Here is a 15,989-nt window from a genome sequence, read left to right as displayed (position 1 = left end):
AAACTACACTGGTTCACCATAAAGTCCATTCCTACTGCTCACAAACATAGGCAAATATTTTGTGGTGCCAATATAAATCGCACATTATCCTCCACTTTTTTGTAGGTTTCAATAGCAGCATGTTCATCAAGGTGTTGCTAATGTCCCTTTCCCAACAAACATGTTCTATCTCTGCCTGGGGAAACTCAAAGTGTTCCATAAACAACTAAGTAAGATTAAATATGTTCCTCTATATTGCTATTAAAATGTTTTAAAAACCTCCGATCCACAGAATTCGACTGGATTTAATTTCTTTATTCGTTTTTGGATGCAGTTGCAAGTGAAGCTAGTCTTGCCAAGTCAGCTACGCCTCCTACACTGCACCTGCTAAGGCTCAAAAATTGTTATTCCAGGTGGCATTGCCTTATCTCACAATCCGCATTAGTGTGGTGACATTAGGTAATATGCATGCAAAATATAAACGAAGACATATCACCCATGTATCAGGGTGCTCATGTGAGATTAAGCTTTAATATGACAATGGATTGCAGTAGTATTTTAAACTTCTCTGTTAAAGAATAAAATTTGTATAGTTTCGTTTTTTGTTATTTGTATAGTTACGATAAAAATTCATAAAGCAGGACATTTAGCTAAGTTGCATATAGATAGCACATATAGAGTATTTTCATGTGACATGTTTGATAAATGTAAAGATACCCAATTTAATGTTTTTATGTGGAACCTTACACATGTAAACTACACTGCTCCTGAATACCATGATTCAGAAATACGATGTAATTGATTTCTTTAAAATGACAAGAAGATTTCAACTAGAAGATACAAAAGGGAAAAAAAAAAACCCACCAATTTGAGCAATACGGGTTTGTCAATGGCCAATTCCAATGTGGATCTTGAAAGAGCAGGGAGGCCAAAGAGTTTCTTTTCACTCTCTCTTTTTGTGTCACACATTTGATTAATATTGAAAATATGTTTATTAGTAATTTAAAAATTAAATTTCAAATAATTAGCATTGAGAAAACTCAATAAATTCAGAACCAGATAAGAATACATTTCTATTGTAGTCATTTCTTAGACCAGATACAAGAATTAAAGTACTTCACTGTGTTTTTAAATCATTAAATACACACACTCAGTTGGGTACATATAGTGGAACCTAATCCACTCTAATAGATCCTTACTTCATAAAGATTATAATATTGGCCATTGTCAATATTATAACTTTTTAATAACTTTTTTACATGTGCTGATTCACCTAATCTTCTTGGAGGCCATAATGTTTAAAGCTGCTGAGTTCTGTTGTATTCTACTAACAAGAGTGTCTTATTTATTCATCAGATCTGTATCAATAAAGCTATAACCTTAGTACAGAAACGCCTCTGCGTGACACGCTTCAACAGCAGTATCTTCCACAAAGACAATGCAGTAGCTAAATTGACTCCTCTACAACTTTTTCAGAGAGTTTTACATGTTCAACATGTGTGCTGATAAACTATTTTTGTGAGCTTTTTCTTTGCTGGCCGGAGCGTATCCCAGCTGTCACCAGGCAAGAGGTGGGGTACACCCGGGACAGGTCGCCAGTCTATCTCAGGGCCACAGAGAGACAACCATACACAGACAGACAATCATTCACACACACATTCACACATACTAGCAATTTTAAAATCACCAATTAACCTAACGTTTTTGGACAGTGGGCCACGGCCATAGTAAATGATGAAAATAAATCTTTCAATGTGGTTGACCAGTCATGAAAGGCAGCAGATACATCAGAGATCTGTAGGTGGTATTTGGCAAGTATTATAACTGTGCCTTCATAATTTAAATTTAGATAAGACTAAGTGTTAGTTCATGGAGAAGTTTTGCAAAAGTAATTAAAAAGTAATGTTTTTGTATTTGAAAGTAATTATTGTAACTTGACCTAATTCAATTTAGCTTTATTTATATACTTTTAATAAACAGTAATAAGTAATATGTGATGTACTTTTGACAAGTACGTTCCTCAACAATGTCAATGGCAACAATCTGCTTCAATCATAGAGAGCAGATGAATCAGTGTTTGTTTAATTCTTTTCTTAAAAGAAATGCTGAGCTCTTATTGGGTCTAGCTTTAGTTGACAGACTTATTATTCCAGACTACTGTCAACTTATCATACTGTGTCCCATTGACTGATGAATTTAATCTCAAATTATTCCTGTGTGTTGGCTTTTCTCCCATCCTGCTGGTAGTGTTGTGCCACAGAATGCACACAGACAGACATACAGAGAGACAAGTCTAGAGACACAAAGGTTGGCCCAAAGGTGTTCTGTTAGCCATAGACTACATTACACATGTTGATTATCGTGTAATGTTGTGCTTATCGAGTTTTCTATGTCATATATGTTTTTTTTGTTTGTTTTCTTTTTTGTAGAAATTTCCTCTGAATCTTATATTATCAAGAGGTGCTGTTAAAAGCATCTGTGAAGTCAGCATCATAGAACAACACTAGAAGGAGTGCAGAGATGAGCCCTTTTTTTAGGATGCCCCTTTTAACCAATTAGAGAATTTCGATACTTTCTGCTTGATTAGCAAGTTTTGCAGTATTCTCGTTTGTTTGATATTTAAGAAAGACACCTGGATGGAGCAGAGTGGATTGACTTTGAATCTCATGCACCAGCTTAAGTTGCAAACTATTCATTGTCATTAATCATGTTATGTCAACAGTGCAGTGTAGGGCAATATGATATTATGTCTGCTATTTTTTATATGTCGAGTGACCTTTTTTTAATCAACTCACTACTTTTTACAGTGTTCGACCACCTAGAATGACACACATAAAAGCAGGGGCAATTTATGGGGGTTTGTAAAGGGGTCTTTGCTAATTCTGAAATAGTTGCACAGTCATGTTCCATCACAGCAAGCTGAAGCATGCACATGCAAGGTGCAGCCTTCCAAACAGCCTGTTCGGTGTAAAAGGAGATAAAAGGAAGTGTGTGAGAGAGAATGTTGTGGTTGTCAGCAGAAAACGGACACACATGCAGCACATCTGAAAGCTAAGTGAAGAAAAGTCAAGTGGATGACTTATCAGCGAAGGCCATAAGAGTTTTATGCTAAATTTGTCCCTTTGTAGATGCAGTGTATACACACACACACATAGTTGGTAAAATGATGGCATCACACATCACATTTTGTACATTCAGGTTTTAATCCAGCATCTCTACTTTTGTAGTTGAAGTGCAAGTGGGATATGTAACATTTAAGTCTGCGAAACGTCTAAGCACAAAAGATAAACCAGGCACAAGTCAGACATTTGTCTTTATTTAAGCGATTTGCCCTCCGGGATTAGTAAAGTATTTCTGATTCTGATTCAAATATATCCAAATAACTCAATTTGCAAAATCATGACACCTTGTGCAGAAAAAAAGTTTTCAGAGAGTTAGGTTCCAGAGCACTTTTGCTGCTCATTAGTCCTTCATAGTGAGCAAATAGTCTGACTGTGATGTCTTGTAATTTATTCTCACAAGTGTGTGAAGCCATGGAATGGTTTACAAGCCCTAAACTCTAGATCAGTGGTCACCACGTGGCAGACTCTGGTCTGAATCTGGACCCAAAGAGGCCTCTATTATGACCGAATAGTGTTTCCGAATACAAAATAAGTTTTATTTTGTTGGTATAATTTGTAGCAGGCATCACATAGCTATGCAGATGCTCTGTTTGAAGTGTCGGTCATGAAAGCAGCCATTTCCTAAGACTCATTAGTAGGTATTTGTAACTGGATTAAAAAAGACAAACACATTTCACTTGCCCTAGAATCTACTCCCAAGACACGGATTTACAGCAAACCAACTGAATGGTAGCGCAGCAAGCGAGAGGAATTGGTATAGACAGTGGAGACAGTGGAATTCAAGACAGTTGAGACATGAAGTGTTCAAACATGGCTGGACACACAAACATGCCTTTATTAGCCCTACAACAACCACAAAAAACAAAGGAAACCTGGTCTGCTATGGTTGTTGTAAAAATGTAATCAGATGAATTTCCTGCACCTGAATATGTGACAAGTTTGTAATCCAACCCCCCCCCCAAAAAACACTACGACCATCATATTTATTAATTTACTTATTAGTATTAAATCAAATCAAAGTTAAGTATTTCAGTGTTTTTGCTGTAAAAAGATAACAAACACTATTACAAAATAAGACTTGAAATTACCAAGAATATCCAATAGATTTTTACATAGGGCTTCTTGTGAGTATACATCCAAAGCTTAAAATAAACCAACCTTAAATTTATGACAGGTAAATGAATTTGGACCTTGACTGAGGAGGATATCAAGGGACCGGACCTCCAGGATCTTTAGTTTGACCCTGACCTACATTTTAAACCTCTGTTGTAGTAATCTCACAGCAAAAAGAATAATGAGCCATTTCTTTTTGGCAAGTTGTCATTTTCAGGTCTACAGCTAATTGGTGAACTGGTCAGATCAATGCAAGCAGCACACTGAAAAAAAAACCAATTACGTTACGACACATAACAAACAAAACTGCAGCTGCTGTAATAAACTAATGTTTCTCTGGTTCTGTTACTTTGTGCATCCTTGACAACATTTAATAAGTAGTTTTTAAGTAGTGAGCTTTCTGAGCAACACCACAAGCAATGTCAAAGACATTCACATCTCTGCTAAAACAACCTCAAACTCATTAGATAGTTTTAATTGTTCAGCTATTATTGCTATATTTTAGAAAATGTATCACTATTTTAATTACTTAGTCTAGAATTGTGTTAATAAACAGTCATATGGAAAAGCAGACACTGTCTCACAGAGCCTAACACTCGGTTCATTGTGCAGCAAAGTCAACCACACCCAAGCGTGAAAACTGAGCACGTCATCGCTTTAGTGGGGAAAATTTGTCAGCATCAGACGTTGAAAATCTGATCAACTTCAAATGCTTTCTAATGCGAAATCAGCTGCAATGTGCAGTTGCAGTGGGTTCGTATGTGTGAGTGTGAGTAGGAGAAACACGTGTGTGTTTTGTCCTTTTTTGTCTCAAGCAATGGAGTCACACTTAAGCATGACACACACACACAAGTAGTGTACCCTTATCTTTGCTCTTCTTTGCATGCTGGGAGTTAATTCATGATTGGATTATACCGAGATTTAATCGCTTTTTGATCTCAGGTTTTAGAGGCATAAGAAAACACACAAACACTAACACGCACACACACACACACACAAGGGCATTTGCTGGCACTCAGTCGTCTGAACACACAAACCATCTGTACTGGCACGTTATGCGGAGGCCGGCGCAAAAAAGTCTTTAAAGTCTGAAGCAATAATAAAGGAAGGTCAGAAATATGACAAACAAGAGAAATAAAACAAAATAACAAACAAATATAAACAAGCTTGAAAAAGTAAAATTGATTCAATTTGAATTTAAGGGTTTTTTCAGTTGAATCTCATTCACGTGAAAAAATATCTAATTATTACATAACAATGAAGACAATATGCTGAAAAATGTAAATGCATAGAGATCTTGAACAGAGAAGCATTGTCATGCTTATCTGGTATTTTTATTTTTTTTTTTTGCATCCCCCTCCCTCTGGTGTTGTGTGAGCATAGCAGAGATCTGAATAAGAGTCAGTGTTTTGTCTGGAGTGATGAAGCCGCTAATCTGGCTTGGACTACAACAACAAAGACAGAATGCTGGAGAGAAGATGGATAGATGATGAAGAAAGGATGTGTCATTTAGTGTGTGAATTTAAACTGAAACTCTTGGCCGTTTCTGGTAGAATCAGCAATTAAAGCATATCACTTATAAATCTGCAATAATTTTGGCAGCCACGAGTGTGGCTGCTTGCATGTGGGAGTGTACGGTATAAGCATGTGAGTGTGATCCTGTATTGATGTGTCCATAATGTGTGTGTGTGTGTGTGTGTGTGTGTGCAATGTGTCTGTAAGTCTTCCAGGCATTATTTTCAGCATTGTCGCCTGTGTAGCAACTGTCGGGCTCATTAGCATTTTGAGTAAAATGAACTAATCTAAGTAACTGCTTTGTCTTTGTGTAAATCTTCAATACCATTAGCTTAACTGTGAATCTTCTGTGTGATGTCTTAAAGACAAATACACCTGTTGCATATATACACTTTTGGAAATGGAAATGCACATATAAAAACACTTAAGATGGGGGAGAAAGTTATTAACAAAACAAGCAAATGATAATCAATGCAGAGGTTTCTGTAAGAGGCACTGAAAACTTTGATGGATTCGAAAATGACACAGCTTTTTTATTCACTAGATCACAATCCAATTGAACATCTACTGTGGGAGATATTGGGGCGACATGTTGCACATCATCAAGATTCATGGTATTATATTTCAGGCAGTGTTTTCCCACAAGACATACCTGGATGCCCCTGTCCTGTCTCTCGGTTAATTCTTCATATGTCACAACTTAAAAACTGGCACTTTGCTTTATAACTTACTGTCTAGATTTTTATGTCGCAGGGTTAAAAAGCTCTGTATGTGTGCACTGAGATAAAACTGGTTTGAATCTATTTGTCTTAGCTCATCGTTCTTTGCAGTTCAAACCTTTAAATAAGACTTATAAATACAGATATACTAAAATATTTTAAATACATAAAAAATGTTTGACTTATTAAAGACAACTTCTAATTGTGAAGCATAGAAAATCTAGTAGTGGTCGGTTATCAATGGCCATTGAGCAGCTATTGTATGGAGAATAATTGCAGCACAAGACAAAATTTGAGCACATTTTGAAAGTGTGTTTGTTTTAATGATCAGACCGAGGAAAAGGTAGAAACAGACTCAGACAACACTGCAACACCTCATTGTGCTAGTCTGACATCAATAGGAGATGCAGCTGCCTATTCAATCATCGCTTGGTTAGAAATTTATACGATTTTCATGTGAGCTTAAATTTCAAAGCAAAGCAATTGAAATTTCTAGCTTACCCCGCCCAACCATTATGGCCCATCCTGGTCGCAAGCCCGGATAAAAAAAAGGGAGGTTTGTGGCTGGAGGGGCACCAAGCGCATAAAGCTCATGCCAAATCAACGTGCGGAACATGTTCCGCAGTGGCAACCCCAGAAGGGACAATCGGAAAGTCGTTGTTGTTTAAAGCGGTCACAGAGGACGTGCACATAGCACTTGATAGACATCACTGTCTTGCTGCTGCTTGTGCTAGTTAGGGTTTAGTTAGGAGGAATTCAGATAGTTGCAGTCTGCAAATTAACTTTAACATCTAGATTTAAAATGTGTGCCACTGTTTTATGATACACACACAGAGGTTGGCCGATTGAAAACGGTGAGTGGGAGATACAAAAAGAGAAAGAAAAAGCGAGACAGTCCATATAAAAGAAAATTACTAAGTGGAAAAGAATGCTACCTGCTTATATTACACATAAATACAATTATGCCTTTACTTTAAAATACGCCAGGTCTTGCTGTAGCTCTCCTATATAATACATCGATCCATTATCTCAGAGCTTATCCTGTTCGGGGCCACAGGGGGCTGGACCCTGTCGCAGCTGTCACTGGGCAAGAGGTTGGGTGCACCTTGGACTAGTCGCAAGTCTATCTCAAGGCCAACACAGACTGACATACACATACAAGCATTCACACCTACTGGCAATGGTCACCAATTAATGTATCAGACATGTCTTTGGACTGTGACAAGAAACCCAAACAGGCATGGGGAGAAGATGCAAAGCCCTCACTGAAAGGCCACAGATAGCAGGTAGGTTTAAACTGGTGATCTTGTAGCTGTGAGGTGGCAGTGCTAACCACTCCACCACCCTGGTCCCCTCTGCTATATAAACATGGTTATAAATCAGTTAAGGGTTTACGTTCAGTGAACTGCTTTGGTGAACATGGGCACAAGGACTCTCAAAAATAGTCTATACATTGAAAAAGCTTGATGAATATGAATAAACACCATTCATCTTTATGAATTTTTCTATGGATTATCCTAAACTTGGACAAGATATAGAGAAGCTAATGTTTAAAAAGTTTAATGTCCTTCATTTAAAATTGATTTGTCAATAAATCCAAGATGAAATAAACAACAATAGTGTCTGAACTTTAAAAATGTGCAGCTTCACAGACTAAAACTTCTGAACAGAATTTTTGGCACAAAAGTAAAAGATTTTCTCAGAGTAGCCTTTCAGATAAACAAGAATAGATTGAATTTTAGAATCAGATGTGGTGGAGCTGGACCAAAAATGGTGAAATATATCAAGCAAATCATATATAAATAATTAGAACGCTAGGGATGGATGGATGGATGGATGGATACTTTATTCATCCCAAAGGAAAATTCACCAATTTAAGAGAGAAAAATAAATTCTATGCATAATAATGTATTAGTTTCTCTCTATTTTGGTCTTACATTTTACTTGCAGCACGCATTGGTTCATATTGTACAACTTGCTATATGTATATTTCATGCTGTAGCTTGTTTACTACAAGTAACAACATACATTCATCATAATGATACAGACTTTGTCTCTGAGCTGCCAAGCTGGGTGATTGTCAACATGCCTGTGTCGGGAAAGATGCCCATTAAACTCTCATAAACTTGGCTGTTGATGCAATGTCAAAAGGAAAAAAAAATCCTCTAAGCCCAACCAGCTTCAGGTTTTTTGGATACAGTGTCCGACCTCTGACCTCTGTGTTAAAGTTTCATACAGGTGTGGCAGTGCATAGTAGCACATTGAATCGTATTGTAGCACTTTACATAGTGATCACATTTATTTGTTATTTGTGATTTGATTAGTTAAAAAAATAATTTGCTCCCCTCTATAACCATGTTCTCTGCTGCTTCTCATCACAAGCTGCCCTCTTTTGCTGCATGCAGTGGGAGCTGCATCAAAGCACAGCGGGGAGAATGACACGATGAAATGATAGTTCCTATCCATATGGTGTCCAGTTCCACACATAATCAGTGAGAGAAAGAAAAGATCTAACAGTCTATCTTTGGCCGACGATAGCGGTCGCCCACATGAATGTCCGCTTGGCTCTGCTCTGATCACATAATTGCTTTGCGCACACCTCTCTCTCACACACAGAATGAAACTGTACAACCAGAGAGCATACACTGAAGCACACTCAGGGAGTTCACACACACACACACACACACACAGTCACTGTTCAATATGGCATGTAACAGACCATTCACACTTGCAGGTATGCATACACTGCAAACAGCAAACAAAAACTCCCACCAGCTCACCCACACATTCAGCATGCTGAGTATGACAGACACACACAAAGAAAAGGGTTCGAAAGGAGAAAAAGACTGAGCAAAGAGTTGAGTGAACACTCTAAAGCCCACACGCACGGATATACAAGAATGGATTTACTCTCAAAACAACAAAGTCAACAAAATTAAGTGTTGTGTTATCATTACTTGTCACTTTTTGTCTATTTTGCTAAATTAAAATCGAATCATTTTTCTATTCCATATCAGTGCAGTGAAAGACAACTTTATGTGCATGGCCTGGAAGATATTTTGGCAAGCATTTGCTTAACTGTTCTGCACTACAACGAATCCCTGCCAGCTGCAGCGCTGTTGATCTACAAATGACCCTGACCTTTGACTTTCTTTCAAAGAAGGTTAAGACAGGACAAGAATTCCCTACAAGCAAGATTCTTAATATATGCGTTTTACATAACATGTTTTACAACTACCAGTATGTTAAATGATCGCCAGTGGGTCCTGATATGTCTGCAATTTGGCTTCTTCTGGGAAACATTATTTCATATTTAATTGTTAATTGTTATGTAAACATGTTACACATGTTTACACAATCGGAGATAATTGCTTTGCGCACACCTCTCTCACACACAGAATGACACTATACAACCAGAGAGCATAGACTGAAGCACACTCAGGGAGTTCTCACACACACACACACAGCAAACAAAAACTCTCAATCTGAGCGTTAGACAAGAAGATTGATACAGCTTTCACAAAGAGAGCATTCTATGTTAAATACGTATGCATGTGTTATTCTGCTTCTTTGCTGGGAACAGTAACTTTCTGGAGACTCCAATGGTTGTTCAAACACATATGGGTGGATTTTGTCACATCTGAAAGATAATAGTCGCAGTAGTATACTGCTTTAATGGTTTACCATGGTATAAAAATATGTGAATATGTCACCTTGAACATTTGTTACTTACTGGTATTCTACAAAAATGCAACCAAACTGACACCATGTGCACACATGCAGTACAGGAGAGAGCAGAGGGAGGACAATCAACACCCCCCAAAAGCTAAAACTAACAGTGTGGAATTAATTGGTTATCCCAAAACCCCATAGGAGGAAAAACCTCAAACATGTATGCACATCTTCGAGCACACAACCCTTCCATGCTGAGCTGTTAGATATTTCAGATTTTTGGGGGGAATCATTTGGTGTACCTTTAATGGCATTTAACAAATCTACAGACAATAGATTAATGTACAAAGTAACCAGCACATCCATAATGCCTTTTGCTGAAATTCATAATCCATAACAAAAATAATCATTGAAAGAGCTCAACCTCAATTACAACAGTAGAATCTTTATTTACTATAATGCATAAGTGATACTAATCCAGTGATATAATAAATGATAGTATAACAGTGGGACATTTTTCTGCACTGAGTACTCTTCCTTTTAATACTTTTATGTTTTAAGATACATTTTCAAAGCAGGACTTTTACTTTTACAGAACTTTAACAAAGTACAGTACTTTTAAAGTACTTTTGCTTAGGTAAAAAAAAAAAAAACACTGGGAATAAAACCCTTATGTTTTAATTCCTGCAAAAGTTGTTGTGACTGTTAACTGTCTTGTTTTTCCCAGAATCAACGTTCCATGTTTAATCACTACTGACTGGTGCTGAGTGTATGACATCGTTTTTTTAACTGAGCCCTGCCACTAAAACTTTGTGGCGGTAAAAAAAAAAAAAAAAAAAATCATGTAAAGTTAGACAGGGACTGTTATGTCTGCCCTCAAATTTCTTCAATTAAACCACCAGAATCTACACTCTCACTTGCTTATAAGCAAGCAAAAAAGCGAGACAGGATTAAATTACAGGGGAATCAATTCTAACTGGATTTTTATAATGAGATTAGCTTAAAGTCGGTAAGTAATTTTCTGTTTATATCACTTTTAGCACTTGGCAGCAGTGCACAACAATGACATTACAAATGCTATTTTATAATCACAGAAGCTCTAAATTTAAAACTGTAGATAAAACAACATGTATATTCTGACTAATGCTATTCAAACACAAATACGCAAATAAACTGTAGTACCATCAATATAAGTAGAAAATTCATAGCTCACCTTTAGGGCGCAGCTATTTAAACTTGCATATCATATAATGCATTACTGAGACCACAGGCTAAACAGTAGTAGCCCAATCAAACGCAGGCTGATCAGCGAGGCACAACAAATCGATGAGAAATAAAAGACCATGAGCCAATTTGTCATCAGCCGGCAGCTGATACAAAACGAGCACAACAGCAGCAACAGTCTCAGCAGCAGCCCAACAGGCTGTGCTATTACACACCCTCAGCAGAAAAATGAGAGGCAAAAAAAGAACAGAAAGGCAGCTATCTGGGCTCTGAGAGAGTGTTTAGAGAGGATTGTTTTCTGAGAAAGGCAGAGTTGAAGATTGTGAAAAAGAAATGGCTAGAGCAACGCAGGTGCACGTATCCAAGTGCATCAACTAAAGAGAAATCAATGCATCGAAAAGGACACGAGCAAAGAAGATAGTTTAGACAAAAAGCACAAAGCCTGGGAACTTTCACAGAGAGAGGCTCATTTTCTGTAAAATGACATGGCTTTAAGTGCAGCAAGGCGGCTCATCCTACCTGAGTTCCTCTTGGAGATGTACTTGACATCATCACAGGCTCCTGAGGCGAGTAGGAGAAGGAAGAAGAGGGTCTTCATTTCTCTGATCTCCAATGGAACCTTATAAAAACAGTGACAACAAGGTTTTGAGATAATGTAAAACAATAGCATTATTAATAACAAACACACAACACAACAAGTACAATGAACAAACTGAAACAAACAGAAACAGATATTTACCCTCAATTATAGTAACAATTATCTAGTCCAGATATTTTCCACCAAACTGAAAATATCTGATATTCCTCAGGCATCTTGAGTAAATCTATCTTCAAATGGGGATCAGTGGTCATTCAGACACATGGACAGCTCAATCAGTTCTTTGAGGTTGCTGACAGGCCTTAGATAAATTAGCTGTTAACTATGTGTAGGAAAAGCCATAGACAGGCAAACACCATCCGTTTCATTGTTTACACACTTTCTTTCTGCTTTGTGTGTATCTGAAAGGTTAAAGGTTAGTCACAAAGCAGTCGGGCCTAACATTCGTGACTGAAAACAGAATTTGTTCCTTGTGAACCTCAGCTTTTGCACATCACAAACAGAAGCCCTAACCACGCTGGAAGAGGTTACTGTTGACATCATGGCAAAAAAAAGAAAAAGCAACACTGAGGTTGTTTGATATCACCCCACCGGCCATATGGGGAAATGCATTTCACATACACATAGCATTATTTTCTGACAATGTGCAAAACCAACTCTCCAAATCAGCACAGTCTACAAGAGCCCACCTCCTTCTGCATACACATATCTGTGGCCATAGTGCATCGCCCTCCACTACTTTTTTGACCCCTAAGAAGGAGGTTTCTAAGTTAGCAACTATTAAGCAGACAGCACTATCAATAAGCAGGCGAAAACAGGGCTGTGTGAAAAGAGACGGAGAACATGCAGCTGGTACCAGTGTATTGATAATGCAAAAAAATTAGTACTGAAACTTATTTTTACAACAGTAGCCTGTTGTGATGTTTGGCTGACATGATTGTATTGCCTGCTTTTGTTGCCCTTATGGTGTGTGTCTGTGTGTTTGTGTGTGTGTGAGTGTGTGAGACCTAGGAGTAATGATCATGACATACACCATTAGTGAGTACAGTAAGTGACCTCTGGCTTATATACCGTATAAACAAAATGGGGCCACTTATATTAGGAAAAGGTATTTTAAAAGTTCTCCACTTAAGAATATGCTGTTTAAACATTTTTTTTAGAAAATGTAAACCCCCAACCCACATTAACATTAGGGCCATATAAAGAAGTTGATCTAGATACAATGCATTGCTATTATTCTAATGCCGGTTCATCAAGTTTCATGTCATTGTCTGTTTGAAAAGACATCAAAGAGTAAGTCTGGGCTTTTGTCTGCTATATTAAAAAAAAGTTATTATTTTCTTTTATTTTTGGACTTGACAGTAATTAGCATTGGTGTTAGAATAACAAGCTACTAAAAAGGAAAAAAAAGGGTAAACACAAATGGTATTATTGGGTGGAGGGCAGTATGCTGTTAAAATTTATAACAAAAGCTTTATTACAACTACAGCAACAAGCAGAAATAGCTGAAAATATATTTATATTGACCTGAAACCCTGGCGGGGTTTTCATAACATCTATGTTTTCAAGTGATTACAATCAGAAAACTGAAACGAAATTCCATTTGACCGTGGGCCATAAATACGAAGACAGCAGAAGCTGTGAGTATACACACAGACTTTGAGCAAGTCTTGTGAAATCACATTAATACAGCACAACCAGGTTTTTGCATGCCTTCTTTGTACAAACCGATGTGTATACACACACACACACACACACACACACACACACACACAGATGCAAACAGTAAAAAGGGAAAAGATTGAAAAAAGATTAGCCATGCCAGCAGTCATTTGATTATATTTTTCATAAATATGACAATGAAAGGGAACTCAAACTCCAGCTTGAGAGCTGATTGAAATCACATTTCATTCACATGAACAGTGGGATAGCTGACGACGGAGCCTTGGATGGTGTTAGTATACGAGTCGCAGTTATTTGCCTTTCAACATGGGTAATGATGGGGGATGGGGATCTAAAACTGGGAGCAAATCAATGCGGAGAACAAAGCCAAAGGAACTAAAATATTATAAACAATGCTGCGTGCTGTTGCTACTATGAGTTGGAAATTACCCCTCTTTGCTGGCTTTCAAGGCAGCCTCCTTGTAGTTAAAAGTAGACCAGGTTTCAACATTTTCGGCTGATTTTGAATTCAAAGGCATGGACATTTTTAAAAAAAATATAATACCTGTAAAATTTGTATACCAAATGGAAGGGCTCAGTACAGCATTGGAGGTCCAGTTTGAATTTATTTCAAGTTGGCTAAGTGAAAGTCAAAGCCACAAATCACACACACACACACACACACACACACAAAAAACACAACAAGCTCGTCTCCCAGGAAACAGTTTGACTTATATTATATACAGTACGTAACCAGTATGTTAATTATTGATTACACCTGTGGTTGAAAAGTTAATAACTTTTGCTGTCTGCTGGTCAAAAACTGTTTCTTTGCTGGAAGCAAAGCTTTCGAATGTTAATCATTTAAAATTCCAAAGTAAATGAAAGTGTTTTCTGGTGACTTTAGAACATTTATTTAACAACAGACTTGTTAAATGGAATTGGCAGAACAGAGAAGCATATGAACAAGTGCTAAAACCTAGAACTTAGTTTAGGATTTTTTGACCTGTAAGTTCCGTCGTCCTAAATTCTAGAGTTGTTTTTTGTTGTTGTTTTTTTTTTTTTTATGCATTTTTCAGTAGATGCAGTAACACACTTTGTAAACTAACGTTAGCCGTTTCCTTCCTTTGTCACTGGTTTCACTGGTGGAGTTTAGCATCAGCTGCTGTCAATCAAAATACACAGGCACAAGCCTCTGCAGGCCCAGAAAGCTCATTTCTGATTGTTTTTTTCTTATTAAGGCAAAAACTATGAACTGTATGTTTCAAAAGAGGTACGGGTTATATTTAACTGTAATAAGAGAAATAAATATTATTTCCCTATGTGGAGATTTTCTTACTCCATGTTGGTTCAGGCTGTACACATTAATGCAGCATAAAACCTATAGTTTGCTTAATTGAGCTTATTCTACTTCATCTTTGGAACCAACTTGGCTGCAGAAATCGTGAATGAAAGACAAAAATACTTTTATGTAACTGCTTTTGGCAGCATTGGCTTATAGGTGAAGTCTCACAAATCTCATTTACAGCATGAAACTTGCTAATACAATGCAGTAACACCTGGTTATTATATTTCCACATTAGTAGTACTCACCAAATAACCTTTCAAATCCCAGTAACTTCTGCTCCTTAAAGAAGCCTTGACTCCCCATAAATCATATTGCCACCTTTAACCAGCTGCATTTTCCTATCATTGTTTTTCATGAATAATTTTGTGAGCTTTACGGTAAAACAAGCAGTAAACCTCTATAGACATTCAAAGTCAAAATGAACATGGTCAAGAGTCAGAGCTAGAATTATAACAAATAAATTATATCCTTGTTAGGATGAAGCAAATATGTAGATAAGTGTTTGAATGAAAAAGGATAAGAATTAAAGGCATTACACTTTCTAACTGGGTTAGCTGTGAGTTACTGCCAAGAAATTTGTGGATTAACAATGACAATATCACATTTTTGAATGCTGTTTATTTTCTGTCCATCTGAGCAGAAATGGCAAACGCTCAAATTAATTAATGAGCTTTGACGGTAGATCCTTGTGTATTTAAACGACGGCGGTGAAATCCAAGGTGCATTTATATTTGCTTGCCATCAAGACCATCTACAATACAAAGTGGTGTGAGACAACTAATCTAAAAGAGAAAATAAAAGTGGTGCTAGTAAGCAGTTATTTGCTAATAAAAAAGAAGAGTCAGGCCCTGGTGGTCGGTCCTTGGCTTATGATTACAAATAAATGTTGAACCTTAAGCGCAAGTAGAAATTTTTTCATACTGTATTTTTGTCCAGGTAAAATTTTGTATTAGTTTTAATCAAAAAAGCAATTCCTGCAAGAAATAGACTTTTACTCCTCCTTAATTGTTTATTACTCTTTCTTTCTAATTGGAGAT

The 15,989-nt window shown here is 37.1% G+C and overlaps 1 protein-coding gene across 4 annotated transcripts in view; it reads right to left on the bottom strand.

Moving 5' to 3' along the window:
* Positions 1-15,989, bottom strand: part of il1rapl2 (interleukin 1 receptor accessory protein-like 2) — a 373,161-nt gene that overhangs the window by 301,399 nt on the left and 55,773 nt on the right. For 3 of the 4 annotated variants that reach the window (XR_010915419.1, XM_067518983.1, XM_067518984.1), the window contains exon 2: positions 11,864-11,963. Coding sequence is in view for 3 of the 4 variants with exons in the window: in XM_067518983.1 (XP_067375084.1) it covers positions 11,864-11,942 (79 nt within the window). In the remaining variant the exon portion in view is untranslated. Of the gene's footprint in view, positions 1-11,863; positions 11,964-15,989 lie in introns of those variants that run through there. The other variant, XM_067518985.1, reaches the window with a different exon arrangement.

The sequence above is a fragment of the Channa argus genome, chromosome 10 (assembly GCF_033026475.1).
Source record: "Channa argus isolate prfri chromosome 10, Channa argus male v1.0, whole genome shotgun sequence".
Lineage (NCBI taxonomy): Eukaryota > Metazoa > Chordata > Actinopteri > Anabantiformes > Channidae > Channa > Channa argus.
Note: the sequence above shows the minus strand (reverse complement) of the source record. Positions and strands in the feature narration are given on the sequence as shown.